Below are 16,942 nucleotides of genomic sequence, written 5' to 3' on the forward strand. Positions count from 1 at the left end.
GTAACTTACTATTCAAAACTGACTCATGAAGACATTATTCTTTCTTGGAACTGGACATCAGATATGCCATTAGAGTGTACATCGCACTATGTGAAGATTCGCTGTTACATTAATGTAACACAGTTTGTTGGCCCCAAGGATTGGAGTGACTGGAGCCCAATAGAAGAGGTCCCTGGTATGTTTGTTCCCTTGCCACCACATGAACTTTGATTGCTTTATGAAAACTAAGCTAAAATCAGAGGAAAAGCATTAGGCAGTGACAGGCGGCTGCTTTTGGGGGTGTTTTGATTAGAGAAATAATGAATCATTAGTTAATGAATCCTACTAAACATTGATTTGTATACATTGGAGTGCTCCTCAGTCATGTTTTAGCTGATCAGCACCATGTTTACAGCAAATTGTTCATGTGTGGTTTTTTTTGTTTTCTGTTCTTCCTTCTCTGCTAGGAAAAGATACTGAGCCAAATGGGAGTGGAGTGTTTCCTCAGGACACTGTGGTGGCAGTAGGTTCAGATGTGACAATTTGTTGTGTCCATGCAAAAGGACAGCAGATACAACGGATGACTTATGGACGAGAGATATACCCAATGATACGTCTGAGCAGTCGGAGCAGTGCAATCAGAGTGTTGAATGCCAGTGCTTCAGATACCAGTGGGACAAATGTAGTGTGCAGACTGTCTGAAGATGATATGGATGGAACTGTCTTGTTTGTAGGGTGTATGTATCATTATGTTTACTAACCTTAGTAAAATAAAAATAATTTTAAGACTCTTAGGGTTCTGCTAGGAAACAAACACTATTGTGGCTTTTTTTTTTTCCCCCTGGCCTTTGGTTTCTGAGGATGAACTGGGATTGTACTTGTTTGGTTTCACTGTGGAAACTCCAACCCATGGCACAGACACTAAGGCTGGGAGGTTGAGGAAGTACCCATGTAAAGCCCTCTTCTCTTACAACCTGGCCCAGTGCTTCTGTCCTTGATCTCTTTTTCTAAGGCACTTCTTCATGAACTGGAATACTTAGTAGTTTATTGCCATATGAAGATTCATCCCTAGTCTCTATCAGTTTAGGTTTATATCTATTCTAGTTTGGTCCATGACAAGATGAGAGTGAGAGCAAGAATTGTAAGTGAAAACGTGCATTTACCAACCAGTCAAACGAAGACAATGAAACAGTTAGGCTTGCAACAACAACAGATTGCAGATCTAGGGCTGTAGCTCCCTGGGAGCTAATTACAGCAAAGGAACCCAGCTGACATTTCATCTGTCCTAGAAAATCTTCTAAACATGCTTTTAGTATTTTCTTTAAAGATAGTGAATCACCATGTATCTCCTCTGTGTAACCATGCTAGCCTCAGAAATCTCTTCCATATACAGATATCTCTTAAAACAAACTGCTGAAAGTACCTGGTTCTTCTTTCCCATAATTGGTCACTTAAGAGATTTGTGTGTTTTCCCCACAGGGGTTTTGAGAGTTAAAAATTAGAGCCCATTAGAATCCTGTTCCCCATTACAAATGCCTGCCTTTGAACTTAAGGTCCTTGGGGTTGAGAGAAATGAGAGAAGAGACTGGACTAACTTTGAAACTGTGTTCCCAGCTCCAACCTCCTGTCATTGACTTTGTGTATTAAATATGTAATAGCATATGCAAAACAGAATCAAACCTTTTATGACTTTTTGCTGAGATGCCATTTTTACATTATTTGTGCAGTATTTGCTTTTGTGGGAGAATCTTCCAGGTAAATAAGTCAGTGGTTCATGAACGAAGGCTGTGATAATACCATAGGTTTTTTCCCATACAGTGGTTTTTGAAGAGCTGGGATGTGGTAAAGTCTGTTTCCTGCCAGTGTTGCGTCTTGTGGTACCTACTTAGTGGGAAGGGAGAGGACTTCTTATGATGCTCCTGATGATGACAGACATTTGGAGAAACAAAGATCAAGGAAGTAAATGTGTATGCACACCACCTTGGTTAAGCCTATGTCTGGCAAAATAAGTGTTCCTTTTAGCCTACTGCTTATAATCTGAACTAAGCCTGCCACTGTTGCTTCTTGTGTTAGTGCCTCTTCTCTGGGGCAGCTATGTGGATATTATTGTACTACCTTTTGGAGAATAGTGTATGAGACTTGAAATAAGTGCTCTGCTTAGTTTCTGTTAACATGGTTACCCTTGCTGTTTGGACCACTGCCCATCTTCTCCAGGAAGGCACTAAACACCATTTTAGTATGGGAGCAAAGAACAAGCTTTAAAAGAAAAAGATAGGCACTTCCAAAGCAACAGTGAAGAGGGCGAGCCATTCAGGGCTTGCTTTAATTTTCAAATGCAGTGTGGAATTCATGCTAAAGGGAACATCTTCTTGACACGACTTGCTTGAAGAATTCAAAGCAGTGGTGGGGCTGGCACGTAAGAAAATGTGACGCACAGCCGACAGCACTCCTACATTGCTCAGTGGCTAAACTGATGCTCAGAATGTTGGAAAAGTCTTGGCAGAGTTTCAGAGAAACACTTCCAGGTCAGAGCCTGGAGCTTGTGAACATATTTGCATGTGATTTACCAGATTACCCTCCCACTTAGAAGTCTATAGTCAAGTGTTAGTCAGATGGTGCTGATAATAATTATTCATCTGTTTTATTGGGATTTTTTTATATCAGATTGTTTATATGGTTGGAGTGTAACTATTACTATGTATTTGTGAAGCACACAATCTAAACCCAGCAAAAATGAATGGTGATGCTTTCAGGAAGCTAGCAGCCCAACTGTCACTCTAGGATGGCAAAACATCAGCTAACTGCTTTGGTTTCCTTTCATGCTACAGATGCCCCTGATACTCCTCAAAACCTCAGCTGTGAAACATCCAACTTCCTGAAAATAAAATGCACCTGGAAACCAGGCAGACCTAGTGGACTATATGGAAAACGAAGAACAAAGTACAGTTTATTTGAAAGGTAAAACAATTCAGCACTAAAAGGAGTAAAAGGATAGGATTGGAATATATCCATTGCTGCCTGTGACGAACTGCACAATGCCTATTTAAATGAGATATCTGTCTCCATTGTTAGAGCCTAAAACACTTTTCAAGGGTTTGTGGAAGTTGAAACTAAGCTAAATTTGGAGAACCCTTGTCTAGCTCTGCAAAATTCCAATGGGAATTAAGGATGACTTTTCCCAAAGACAGATACCATTATGAACTCGTGAGAAAATAAAAAGCTCATTGTGTCAGGCTGCTGCCAACGTGTAGATAAGACCAATATGATAATACAGGTAGATAGTAGGAGTCATTCACTATTTTTTAAAATTCTTTTATATGCAACCTGTGTCAGATCATCTGTCTGACATTTACTGAGCTTCTGCTACGCAGGATGACAGAAACTCACTGAGGAACAATTGTAAGACAGGCCATGGGGCATTTCCCAAGTGCTACTAAGGAAAATAACAATCAGCTATAAGCTATCCATTCTCCTCCCAGCATTAAGAACTAGATAGTATATAGCAGGCAAAGTGCATGTTACCTGGAAAACATTGAAAGGGACAAATAACATTGGCATCATCCACAGAAAGAAGTGAAGGCGGGTATCCCACTAGTTTATCTTACACTGTAGGCCATGTAAAGCCTTAAAAGTGAGTAATTGTTGTTTTGGAATAGCACTTGCAAATGGGATTCCTTGGCGGTTGTGATTAGACGTTAGTGAGGAGTTAAAAAAATTCCCATGGCGAGGAGACTCCCCTGTAATGCCAAAGGAGTAGTCAGGGAAAGGAGCCAGGAGAGGCCTGAGTCACACAAACTGATGGGAAAGGGAATCTTACAGTGGCTTTGAAGCAAGTCAGAGGCAATGAGGATTGGGTTATGGTCACAGATGTCATTCAGGATGCTAGGGCTAAAGAAGTCATTGGGTAGGGTGCAAAGAGGTGGACAAAACAAGGCAGGTATTCAAGGGAAAGGAGCTTCAGTCACTGGCTGCCCATACTCAGCTCATGAACGGGGGTGTAGTTCAGACTTGTTTCGCTCAGCCCAAAGCTGTGAGGAGATTAATGTGATGCATTTCAGGGTAAATATTCTCATCCTTGTTCTCAACCCACACTGACCTATTGAAATAGAGAGTATGGTGTGGAGAGAACTTGGAGTTCAGCTAGAATTCAGTAAAAATGCCCAACGGAAAAAATGAAACTTGTGCTACTGAATGAGAGGTTTACCCATACTGTAATTAAAGCAGCTTCTATATATGTACATACATACAGATACACACTTTAGATTTTACCCCTAAAGATGTAGCTCTAGTGAGGGCTGTTACCAGACTGCCTCTCCTGCTTTTGATTTCAAAACAGTTGGGACTAGTGGATGTATCCCAGCTAACAAACCTTCGTTTAGATTTGACAGGGTTGATAGAAAGATGTAATGTGTGTTGCATCTCCCTAGTTCAGAAAGCAATTAAGAACGTGCTTTAAATGCAAATGTATGCTGATCTGAACAAAGATACTCTAAATCAGAATCTTAGTTGTGACTTGTGAAGCAGTTTTACAGGACCTACCTGTTTTCCAGGCTTTTGAGAAGTGAAAGAATGGAAATGTTATGCTAGTGGAAGAGGAGAGTTTCATATAAGAACAGGGCAAGTCATGACTGATGCCACTTTAACCTGCATTATGGTGTTAGATATCCCTCTGCAATCAAATCATTCTGTTAAGGCATGTGTCAGTGAACCCATCATTCTCTACTGTGTTTTCAGTCTAGACTTCTGACTCTTGCTAGAAATTATTTTATTCAAAACTTAAGTTGTTCCTCCCCCCTTTTTACTTTGTAGAATATCTGGTAAAAATGTCTCATGTGAAGTCAATGAAATGAACAGAGAGCGTGTCTGTGGCTTTCCAGTACTGGCTGATCAAAAAACCTACGATTTCGTATTAGGTGTCTCCAATCCTATTGGTCAAGCAGAGTCATTGCTTTTGCTTGATTTAACTCAAAGAGGTAAGCACTTAAGACTTACAGAGGCAAAAAGATACGTTTACTGCATGCTAACCATTTGTTTGTTTGGGGTTTGAAGAACTCTGATGTGGTATATTTGTCATTATTTTGCTCTACAGTCACCAGTATTTTGCTGTGTTCAATAATTTGAACTTGAAAAGAAAATAGTTTAGGACATGTCCTGAGGCAACAATTAGGTGTACAGGGACTTGCCAGTTCTGGTTGCTACCAGGTTGCATACACTGCTGTGTGGATAAATGCCACTTGCGATCTAATAATTAGCCAGCTGCTGTTTATGTATTACTTTATATTCTATTACACATCAATAATTAAAATTTAGGTGTAACTTTGCAAACTGTAAGTGACCCCATATTTTAGTGTCTGCTTATAGGGCAAAATATTACACAGTTTTACAACAACAGGATTTGGAGCATAAAACAAGTAGCACTAAAAGGTAATAGCAGGAGTATTACCTGCTATTGGTAATAGCCATGATCGTCTGCTGTTGTGGTTTGTAGAAAGAAGTAACTTCTTTCATTAGACCTTCAGTTTAAACAAGGAAAGGGAGAAAATGACCACCCTTCTAGTGCTGTCGTCCCCATCCTTTTCCATCTGCCTCCACAACCACAGCTGGTGATTCAGGGGTTCCTAATGGTTACAGCATTCTGCCATTCTCTGTGAAAAACTGAATTTAAACATGAAGACGGTGTGGCTTTTTTGTCAATGTCCCAGTTCAACTAGCCTGAGATTAGAATTGTCAGAGTAAATTGCAGGTCCATAATTTGTTTCTATTAATTATAAACTGGGCTGTTTTGTACCTGATCGATACAACTGCTATTTCCTATTTGTTTCCTTTGCTTTCTTTCCCTCACTGTCCACTTAATTCCCAACACAGAGTACATATTTCCTTAAGGGTAACTGGACCGATTCCAACAGTAGAGATTTTTTCTCTGATAGCTATGAATAGTAGCACTGAATATTATTGAAAAATTCCATGAAGGGAGTTTTGGAAAGGGAGAAGCCATGTAGGAGTCCTACCCTGTCCTAGTCTGCCGATTTTAAGTTTTAACTCAAAAAGTTCCAGGAAGGTAAACAAAGTTGAGTGAATTTCATCTGTCACTGTGGTCCTCTGAAATAGCTTATGTTTTGCTTTTTTGATAAAGTCAGTAGGAGGGGAAGTTTTTCTGTGTCTCCAACTCGTTATCACATGTGCCAGTATGCTTAACCTTAATTAAATTTGTTTCCATGCTTGATAGCTGAAAAGAGCATCAGGAATGAGACTGCTTGCGGGTGCCTCCCCAGCACCAGCTGTACTAGTTGCTGATTGGATCACTTATGTATCCTTCTGATTCTCTTTGATCTTTTAAAATCAGATTTTTCTGAACTAAAATGAATGTTTTTTCTTAGAACTGAGGGTTTCTTTTTCTTTATTTTTAAGTTCATCCAAAAGCTCCAGAAAAGTTAGCTGTTTCTGGGAAAAGCTCTACAAGCGTCCATCTCCATTGGTTTTTAAATGGCAGCTTTGCTGAGATCAGGCTTCTGTGTCAAATTGAAGTTAGCCATGGTCACTCTGAGCAAAGATTGGTGAGTGTTGCTTTTAGTGGATTTTTTTTTTTTACTCAAATGTTGATCTTTTTCACTGAGCTAATCAATTTCAAATTCTTTTCTCTCCAAGAGCTGTATTCTGATCATCTTATTAAATGATTGATGTAGTAATGACTAGAAATTCATCAACTAAAATCAGAAGTTCTGCTCATCTCCATTGTTGCTTGCTTTGTTTTTTTTGTTTTTTTTTTTTGGTTGGTTTTAAACAATTTAGGGGAAGGTTCAGTTACCCACCATGGTATTTGGTACTTGGAGAGGTTCCATGGTGCTGTATGATGACCCTTTAGGTAACACGCCATGTGCTTTGTCCTTCCTGGCGCAAACGGTATTAACACACGCAGTTCCAGGATGCACTGCTGCTCTGCAGACCTCCACAGTTGTTGTTTCAGATTGCCTCTTGCAGTCTGTAGTTGAATTTCTTTCTCTTTTTTTTCCCCTCAGAGAACAGTTCATTTGCTTGCTGTCAGCAATTGCCATGCATGTGGCTGTGACAGGGAGCTGCTAAACCTGCTTGTATGTCAGTGATGTAGAGACAGGATAGGGAAGGATTCTCCCACTGGGTGTATCAGTAGGTGATCTCCAGTGCACCTGGAGAGAAGGTGGTATTTCTGGGTGGGGTTCAGATTTTCCAGCATTCAGGCTTCCAGCTGCTGCCCAGCAGAGTAGTGCTCCGCATCACTGACTGGAGCTGCGTATTTACTCTGCTGACTGTCAGAAGAGCTTAGGATACTAGTTTAGACACCAGCATCAGATACTGAGTGTAGGTGGTGGGAATACATCGTCTACTTCCGTATTGCCTAACTTAGTGTGGGGGTGATCTGGGGAAGCCTAATGGCAGGACTGGATGTTCACTTGGCCTGAGATTCAGCCCTGAATTCTGTTTGCACATTCAGAAGGAGTATCTCTGACCAGTTTGAGTAGGCCCGTGCTGAATTATCAGGTCTTGGTGCACAGAGCCTGAATTTGTAATTTGAGCACATTAACCTTAGAGGCTTCTTTTTACAATGCTTGTTTGATTTTTAGCAGTATTCTATTACCCACTGCATTTAGTTGCCTGTTGGGCACAGCTGTTGGGCACAGCCTTGAATAAAGTCACTCAAGCCACAGAAGTGATGCAGCTAAGACAGAAGGTAATCATTATATACATTGCCTCTAAAATAATAGGGTAGACGTTAATGCATGCTCTGTAAGAGTATTTTTAAAATACTTTCAAAGCACTTAATGAATGTGAAGGCCTTAACCTTTTATATTTTCTCGGTAATGACATGTTAAGTAGAACCCGGAGATTAGGTACTGCAAAGAAAATCATAGATATCTTTGGAATTAACAGGAGAAGGGGCTGGCTTTTAGATACTATCTAAAGATGGTATGAGATACCATCGCCCACAGTTGTCTGCATTTCTCTGCTCCCAACAGTTACTGCTTTTGGAGCAGTCAGCAGGGGAAACGAGCACCCAAGTGTCACCCACCCCAAGCTCAGTTAGTTTAAACTGCTAAAAAAGTAGATTTGCACAGTTCTGTCTAGCCAGTTATGCTGCTTGAAGCCTGGGGCACACACTTACTTGTGAACTCTGCTACTAGGTCAGTCATCTGGGGCAGTGGGAGATGGTAAGGTCTTACGCTGCCAAGCAGTTTGATTCACTGTAGCCTACAGCTACAGATATTTTGAAACACAGCAAACAGCTTGGTAGAAGTTTTTATAACCTTGTTATATTGTCTCTTGTTGCTCAATAAAAAACCTCCAAGAGTTCTCTGTAATAAATGAAAGTAGCTGTGAAATTGTTATGGGGTTTTACATGGCATTTCGAGGATGTTTTCAGAAGCTTTTCCATCCGTATGAGAGATTGTTGGCTTTTTTTATATTTTTCAAGTTGTCATTTGGCTTTAGAAATGCACAATTAGATGCATCTTAAAGTCACTTGGAGTCCAGTTTTTGGCAGCTGTGATGCACATGTGTTATAATTAGATTCAGTAAAAAATATTCTGAAGCTTAGGGTTTCTTTAAGTAATCATGAAAATGAAATACTCCCTAGACTCACACTGTTTTAAGAATAGGAGAGACTAGTCCTGTCATACGAGCTGTGAACAGAGATCACCTGGGTAGGACTTGAATAGCATCTTTCAAAGGAAAAAGGACTGCCTAGGAAGAAGACTTTGTGATAAGCATCTTGTTCAGATGGACTGCCTTCAGCACGCTTATTTGCATGTGTCTTAGGAAAAAGGCCTCTGTCCACCCAGCTGGATGTGCATATACACAGTGGAAGTGCAGGTTCTGAATACCAGAGATGAAATCCTGCCCTGCCTCATGTGAGCAGTTTTGCTGCTCAGGGAGAGAGGACTGGATGGGATAGATGGGAAGCAACATCCTGCTGCTGTGTGCAGCGCTCATACTGTTGAAGGCTCATGAGTGTTGTCTCTCCTTTTCATGCATTATATCTCAAAGGTTCTACCTGCTGTCATATTTCAACTTCTGTGCTACATACAACTTTATTTTGGCAGACCTCTGAAAAATTTTCCTTTGTTTAGGGTGACTGCATAGAAAATACTTTCTTTTTTCATTAATTTTTTTGTAGGACTTGACCGCAGCTTTTTTTCACTGTTGGTATTCTTGGGGAAAAATATGACCTTTTTAGGTGTTGACTTTCAACATAATGTAGGAGAAAAAAATATATATGTATCATGTCAATTTCTGCAAATTATCAACAGCACAACGTCTCCATGCCTGGTGGAGAATTCTCAACTTACACAGCTCAGCTGAACGCATTGCATGCATATACCAAATACCAGTTCAGGGTGCGGTGTTCAGCTGCTGACCACTTCTGGCGGTGGAGTGACTGGAGCAGGATAGAGGAGCATACAACATTGGAAGCTCGTAAGTTTATTTAATTCTTTGGTGATAAAATGTTGAACTTGTGAAGCATATATTTTTAAATCAGCCATCTAAAAACCTAACTTTTTGATAGCTGGTAAATTGTCTACTGTGCAACTTGGAGAAAAAAAAACCCTTTTTTAAAATTTTTTTTTCTATTTATTTCTTAGCTCCTGCAAGAGGGCCAGATATCTGGAGAGAGAAAAGTCCTTCTGGAAAAAGTCTAAAAATCTTCTGGAAGGTAGATGGAACACTTAAAATTTTAAAATATCATGTAATGTAACTCTGTGAAAACATTTATAAATAAATGAAGTTTATAGTCAATAAATCAGACTGCTTTTCTTAACTTTTTATAGAACCATCCATTGAGACAAGTGTTTTTCCCCAAATGAGAATATTATTAAAGTTTTATACTTTAAACATAGCATTGAGAAGCATTTCACATGAAGAATTAAATTTTTAATACATCCCAGATGAAAATTAAAAACTAATGAATGTATGTGTTAATTCTCAAAGTCACACTTGAGTTACTGTCTTTTCTGCCTCATAGTCCTACACAGTCATCATACTAGATCAGGACATTAAATTCTTATTATCCTATGTCTTCTTTTGTATATTCCATTTTGGTCTTAATGGGCTCTTTGTCTATTCGTAGCCGTTATCACTTTCTGAAGCCAATGGAAAAATAGTGTCTCATGAAGTGTCCTGCTACCTGCTAGAGACACCACTGGAGTATAAAGAAGTCACCGAACCCTCAAATAGTACTGAGATAAAACTTGGAAAAAGAGACTGTGTAATTAGCGTTGTAGCCAAAAACCACGCAGGCTCATCACCTCCTTCGAGGATAACGAGTGTGGAACTTCCAAGTGGTGAGTGCTCCCAGCAAAGAGCTAAACACCTTCAAAGCTTGAGGAATACCTGGGCGAGTTTGTTTTTTGAAAAATAAGATAGATACATGCTCTGTTTGTTTGTGTTTGGTTTCCTGTTTATTTCCCCACCTCTGCAGCTATTTGCACTTTTCTGGAGACCTCCCAGGAACAACAAGGATGAGGCTTCAAAGCATCAGAGCATCAAAACACTGATCTCTGACATTTAGGGAGCTCAGTTTATTTCTGTGTGTTCTTGTTTAGATGCTGAAAAGTGTTACGTGCTAAAGAGAATCAGAATAAGGTTTTGGGAGTTTTGTGGGCCTTTTTAAGGGGAGAATTGTCAGTTCAATGCCTGTGAGCTCTGCAGGAGAATATTAATTGTGCTGGTTGGTAAAGCGTTGGCATCCTTGTACTAGTAGTTGGTGTTTGCAAAGGATGTAGGACTTCAACTTCTCAATTAAAGCACTGCCAGTCTTGCTGCGGGCTTTTGTAAATGAAAATAGCTGAGCCAAATAATTATTTTCTGCTCCTAACACTGAGCTTGCGGGGAAGGTAATACTGCATGTGGTGATTGAGAGTCCATGCTTCCCTGCATGTCAGGAAGAGTGTAATCTCCCAAAGCCCAAACCTTTAGCTCAAGATCTGGCTGATACTCTGCAGGAAGGACAGATTTATGTAGTAAGGGCCCTCTCTGCTTATTTACCAGGAGCATTTAGGGTGCTGTTTCTTCTTCCCCACCCAGAGAACAGGTATCGTAGTTGCCTGTCTTGCAACTCAGTTTCTGACAAGGCAGGTCCATCTCCTGTAGGAAGAAATGTGCTTTGACTGAGATTCACAGTGAGAGAAAAAACAAGTTTGCTTCTACGCAAAGGAAAACTTGCTCTTGTGCTTCTCCAAAACACCAATACCTGAAAGTATAGTCCTAGTCTACTCCTTGGAGGGAGAAGTAATTATATGGGACAGTTGAATGAATTAAAATGCTTTTATTGCTCTCCTTCAGCAGTGAAAGAACGAGACTCTGGGAGCTGGGGAGGTGTCTTGTAATAGATTTGTGGTGTGGGACAGCTGATGGCAACTGGAGCTTTGCTTTCATTTATAGCCTTCTCTCAGATGTCTGAGGTTGCCTTTGGTGTTACCCAACTTGTACTCATTGAAGATTTGCTCCCAAGTTGGTATAGGAATTATTTGAGTCACTGACTGGAGTCATGAAAAATGACTCATTCACTGAACTGGATGACAGTTCTGCCCGAACATCTTTTCTGGCTGCTTCCTGTGTACAGTCTGTAAGTGCTTTTAACGTCCATAAGAGAGCAGTGGCTCTGAAGCTTGAGATCTGATGAGGTTTTGTGAAAACTGAAAACACAAGCAAAGGGTACTCCGCCTTAATTAATTTGTCACTGTCTCTGAAAAGTTCTCTGCAGAGTTGGGGCATATAATCAGTCTGTTACAGACTCCTCTACCACAGTAGTACTATAGTACTAGTAGTTATTTCTACTAGTCTAAGTTGCAGCTATAAATACCAAAATGAGCAGTACTGCCCTGGGTGAATTTCTAGTCGTCTGACTCAGGAAATAAAATTGAGTATGGTGTATTTAAGCATTTTTTAGAGAGTATGTGCTTGCTGTCAGTAAAAAGTATTTCCTGTAAATAGGAAAGCTAAAGCAGTCTAATTAGAAATATGTTTTCTTCCTGCATCATGGAAGTGTAGTTTCACTGGATGCGAGGTAATTTTTTAAGGAAAAAAATTGGAAGACTTCTGGAGTTGACTTGCTTTTTTTAATCATGTGTATCTTTCTTGCCATAAGCAAGCTAGAAAAGGATTGTACACTTAGCTGTATGTTAAGATTATTTAGAAATAGACTGTCCTTCGACATTCACAGCACGTCTGTGAGAGTAAAGTTTTCACAGCAGTGATTCTTAAAAACTGCCCTTGCCCTTCAGCCTTCCATAGTTTATGGTTTTAATAACATGAAATAATAGACTCAATAGGGAGCATAAATGAGAACACTGAAAAAGGAAAAACTGAAACCCTGAGATTGTTTTTGCAGATCTGTTGTGGGGCCACCGCTGTTGTGGTGGCCTTTGGAAAACATCCCTTAGCTCGGCAGGGTCCCATCTGATGGACAACCGTGGAGGGAAGCTGCAGGAATCAGAAGTCGTTCCCACATCTGATCACTTCAAGGGCAGATAAACCTTTGATAATCAGAAACAAGAAAAATAGACTAAAGAGAAAGCTTTTTCTTTTTCTTTTTTTTTTTTTTTTTTATTTACCCTTGGTAGACTGGAGCCTCTGTAAAGTTCACCAGTGACTTGACTTTTGCTGCTGATTCTTGGTGAAAAATGGTTTTCTGTGCTCGGGCGAGTGACAGCAAGACACTTTGAAAGAAGCACAAAGCAAGCTGTTTGATGAAATGACAGCAGGAATTTATAGCTGGAGGCTCCTGCCAAATCGGTGTCAAGTCAGATTTGAACCTGACATCAGCTGTAAATTCTTACCTTGAAAAAGTGCTTTTTAAGCCAGTCCTGAGCTGCAGCATTTCTCGTCATCATACTTAAGGCTGGCTGAGGGATTTGCTGCAGGCTACGTCTGATTTTGAGCACTTCAGAAAGCATAGCTGAGTGCACCGCTTCGAATTTCACAGTACCAGGAGCGCGCCTCTCGTTCTTAGAAATGACTGCAGTTTATAAAACCTTTGTGCTCTGGCTGGAAGGCTTTCTTCCAGCTTGAACTACAGATAAGTGTCTGCTCTCTGATGGACTTTTGTATCATCTTTGTTGCAGACAATGTCAAAACAGATCGGGCCGTGGCAATGGGGAATGGAATTTATATTTCTTGGAATTCTTACCCCAACATGACCTGTGGTTACATAGTAAAATGGTGTCATTCATCTGGGTCTGAACCCTGTAGTGTGGACTGGCAGAAATTTCCTTCAAATACAACAGATGCAGTGATAAAGTCTGGTAAGTCAGAAATAATTTTTTGAGTCTTTCTGGTTGAGAGCCTGAGCAGCAAGTGGAATGAGAGCAGTACTAATGCTGTAGGTCGAAGATTGTTGTGTTGCTGTGTGCTTGTGTATATAAATGAACCCCTTCTTGGTACTGTGTTTATTTGAATTTCTTACACAGCCTGGCCAAATCCAAGTATCAGTCTTGACTTAACTGTTATCATCCTGTGTTTATTAACTGTTTTGAAATTACCTCTTCTAGCTACACCCAACAACTTCCTAACTCTAGTGTAATGCATAATGGTTAATCTAGGGTTTGGGGTTTTATTTGGATTCTAAACATAAACAGTGCTGCTCAGGATGGGGGAAGACTAATCCGTTGTTTTTACATGAGGCAGATTTTTTTTAAGTGTGACCTCCATGTGTTGGCTTGCTGTCAGCAATTGAAATTTCCTGGAACAGGGCATGTTCCAGGTCTCTAGATGCTGGTGGGCAGATCAGGGAAATGAAACTCAGCTGTGATAGTAGGAGCAGAAGAGGAAGAAGAGGACCCAAGAAAAATGTGGGATTTTTCTATGCTGTCTAAAAGGGTATATATTTGCTTTTTAGAACAGTTTAGAATATAGCCTCCATTAGAGAAAACAACTTGGAACTGTGTACATAGGAACGTTGGGGGTGAGTGGGACCTGAGAGGGAAGCAATATGTTTTCCTGCCTGTAATTAGAACACTGTGTCCATGTTTTCATTTGTGCTGGCTAAACCTTGCTTTTTCTAAGCAGACAATACTATGTCTGTCCAACAATGCACTGCTCTAGTCCTGAGCTCTTCCCTGGGCTGCTTCTTGCAGCATGCTGTGGGAGTTACCAGGCTGCTAGGGCTGGGCTCAGGCTGGCAAACCTACCTCTGTGCTTAGTCCTGCCAGCTGAGTCTTTCAGGCTGGACCTGAACTCTTGCAAAACCCACTTGACTTCTGTAGAGTTTCACAGTGGCATCTTCTTTAGAAAAAATCATGAAAGTAGTGTACACCCCTGACTTGACAAAATTCCAGGAAGTGGTAAATTATTTACATGTACTATCAAACACCTGTGCCTCCACCAAAGACATGTGAAGCGGAAATTTGATGACTATCTGTGTTTTGTAGAGTCAGTTCAGGCCTGGAGTTCATGTCTAAAGTGCTTCACTATCACTTTTGAGAGTTCTCTGAATTTCTTTTGTACTGTTGCTGTAATAAGCCTGGGTATTTCAAAATACATTTGTATTTCTGAGGAGGAGGCAGGATCTACACGACTGCTGTGGGAGGAAAGGAAAGGGATTGTTTCTGGTAACTTCAGTTTGTGTTTGCCCATGGAAAGAGCAATTTATGCAATTTGAGTAGCTTGTTTTGAATCTTACTTGTTTAGAACCCAAATTTCTCTGGGAGCTAGATTTGCTTACTGCTTCTGAACTGCATCTGATAGCATAGCTTTTATAGAAATTACAAATAGAGGTAGTATTTATACCTAACACTGTGGTCTAAGACTTTGTAATTTTTTAATATGTATTTATATAACTCTTCATCGTCTGAAAGCTAAAAGCATCACTCTTCATAAATGAAATAATCTTACAGCAATTTTCTCTTGCAGCTCTATTTAGACCTGGCGTGAGGTACAACTTTTCACTATATGGCTGCAAATCCAGTGGATATCAGTTATTGAAAAACATAACTGGGTATATGAAAGAGCTGCGTAAGTGCACTTTATCATTCAGTATCTTTACAAAGTGAATTTAGACTGTGTCTACTTTTAGCTCAGTGTTGGCAGAAGAAGATTTGACACCAAAATCCCCATACAGTACTACTGACTTCTTGATCTCTGTAGATCATTCTAATACATTTTTCCAGCCACTTCCAGTTCCCAGCATGCAATAACCCTGTGTTCCCCAGCTTGTGTGGTGGCACAGAGTGTCACAGAAGCGTGCTTAGAAGACAGTGGTCTTCAAAGTTGAAGGCACGGGCAAAATTTGGACCACAGGGCTGCAGTCACTTCTGCAGGAGAGGAGGCAACTTTTTTTGATTTGTCAGGTCAAAGTAAACATCTGAGCACATTTGGTACAGCTCAGCAAATATAAGAAGTGTCCATAACATTTCTGTTTAAAAGCTTTTCTTAGACCAGAACTAGATCCTAGAGTACAAGCCACTTTGAGAATTGCACTTGTATTCCCTCCTGTACCAATCCCATCTGGGTAACTGCGGTTTGATCCAGGGCTGAACTTTGCCTGGAGATGCATTAGTGTCTGAATGCTTTCTGTTCCCAGGTATCTAAACATGGCTTTACCCTTTAACATCACAACTGTAATGTATTGTAACTACAGCACTCATTTCACTTTGAAGTTTAATGTGTTTTCTGCTAAAATAGTTTGCTTGGAAAACTGTGTTGCTCACTTAATCTGAGTCCTTGGAAATGCCACTGTTTATTTCATTGCTAAGGTTGAAGGTAAGGTTAAGGCAATTTTACCAGAAACTAAACTTTCAGCCATTTGTATCTCTAAAAATCCTGAGTGGTTTCTCGGAAGGTTTTTCCCTGTGTGTTCTCAACAGATTGGAAGCTTTCAAGGTAAAAGGATAAAGTTTTTGGGGGATTAAAAATACATTGAACATGCAGAAGAACCTTGCTAGAAACTGAGAAATGTATTCACTTTGCACAAAAGCATAGATTAATGCTAAAACTTCAGATTTGCCTTTGGACAGATAACCATCAAAACAAAAGTACAAGCATTCTTAAACATAAGTTCAGCACTGGTAGATCAATGCCAAATGTCAGACTAATTCCTGACACATGACCTTACGGAATATCTGCTGTAACACTTCCAGTGGGGTACAGATATTGGAATGACTTGTGATGCCTGCTAAGAATAGTTTGTTTAAGCTCAGATAGATTTCCATGATAGGAATGTGCTGTTTGTTTAATTTGAAGACAAGCTATAAAGTCACAGAGTTAAAGCCTTTAGAAGTTAAGTAATTTGTATGCTCTGAATGTTTATATGATCTTTTGGGGGTTGTTGCAGAAAGAAAGGTATTTACATGTATGCATCTGTCAGAAGGCTGCCCAAGGAGAGATTTTTTTTCAGCTTCTGTTAGCAGATAATACTGCAGTAGTTAATGACAATGAGACCAACAGACTTGTATTTTTGTAGTATCACCTGCTAAGTCTTTTCACATTTTTTTGACAGTAAGGGAAAAGTATTCAGGAAAAAGTTGAAAATGCTAGCCTTGAAATGAAACTGATGAAACACTTATATGGATTTAGCATTTAATGTTAAGGTGTTTTCTTACTAGCTTTTTCCTTTGGAATTCTCCCTACAGCTCCAAAACGTGCACCAAATTTTACTGTCGAAGAAACTTCTTCAGATTCTATACTGGTAAAATGGGAAGACATTCCTATTGAAGATTGTCAGGGGTTTTTAGAGGGATATCGCCTTTCCTTTGCAAAAGGTGAAAAAGATGCTTTAAAGCCTATGCTTTCAGAATCAGGTAAGTGAGATCTATAGATTGCAACTTAATTGCTCAAGTTGGATTTTTGTTCTTTTTTTCTTAAATAATTCAATTTCACTTTAAAAAAAGATGCTTTAATCATAATTCAGTTGCATTACTCACTGACATAACTGGCCCCTGATATGTGACAAAGGCATTTGAAATAATCAGCTCCTTGTGTGGTTAGCACAGTTGGG

The 16,942-nt window shown here is 39.9% G+C and overlaps 1 protein-coding gene across 2 annotated transcripts in view; it reads left to right on the forward strand.

The window, feature by feature from the left end:
* LIFR (LIF receptor subunit alpha) overlaps positions 1-16,942 on the forward strand; it is a 56,120-nt gene that overhangs the window by 28,563 nt on the left and 10,615 nt on the right. For both annotated transcript variants that reach the window (XM_074811652.1, XM_074811654.1), the window contains exons 6-16: positions 1-175; positions 447-716; positions 2,808-2,937; positions 4,789-4,952; positions 6,388-6,533; positions 9,261-9,426; positions 9,594-9,664; positions 10,079-10,292; positions 13,074-13,253; positions 14,860-14,961; positions 16,578-16,745. In XM_074811652.1, coding sequence (XP_074667753.1) covers positions 1-175; positions 447-716; positions 2,808-2,937; positions 4,789-4,952; positions 6,388-6,533; positions 9,261-9,426; positions 9,594-9,664; positions 10,079-10,292; positions 13,074-13,253; positions 14,860-14,961; positions 16,578-16,745 — 1,786 coding nt within the window. The remainder of the gene's footprint in view (positions 176-446; positions 717-2,807; positions 2,938-4,788; positions 4,953-6,387; positions 6,534-9,260; positions 9,427-9,593; positions 9,665-10,078; positions 10,293-13,073; positions 13,254-14,859; positions 14,962-16,577; positions 16,746-16,942) is intronic.

This window comes from Strix aluco, chromosome Z (assembly GCF_031877795.1).
Source record: "Strix aluco isolate bStrAlu1 chromosome Z, bStrAlu1.hap1, whole genome shotgun sequence".
Lineage (NCBI taxonomy): Eukaryota > Metazoa > Chordata > Aves > Strigiformes > Strigidae > Strix > Strix aluco.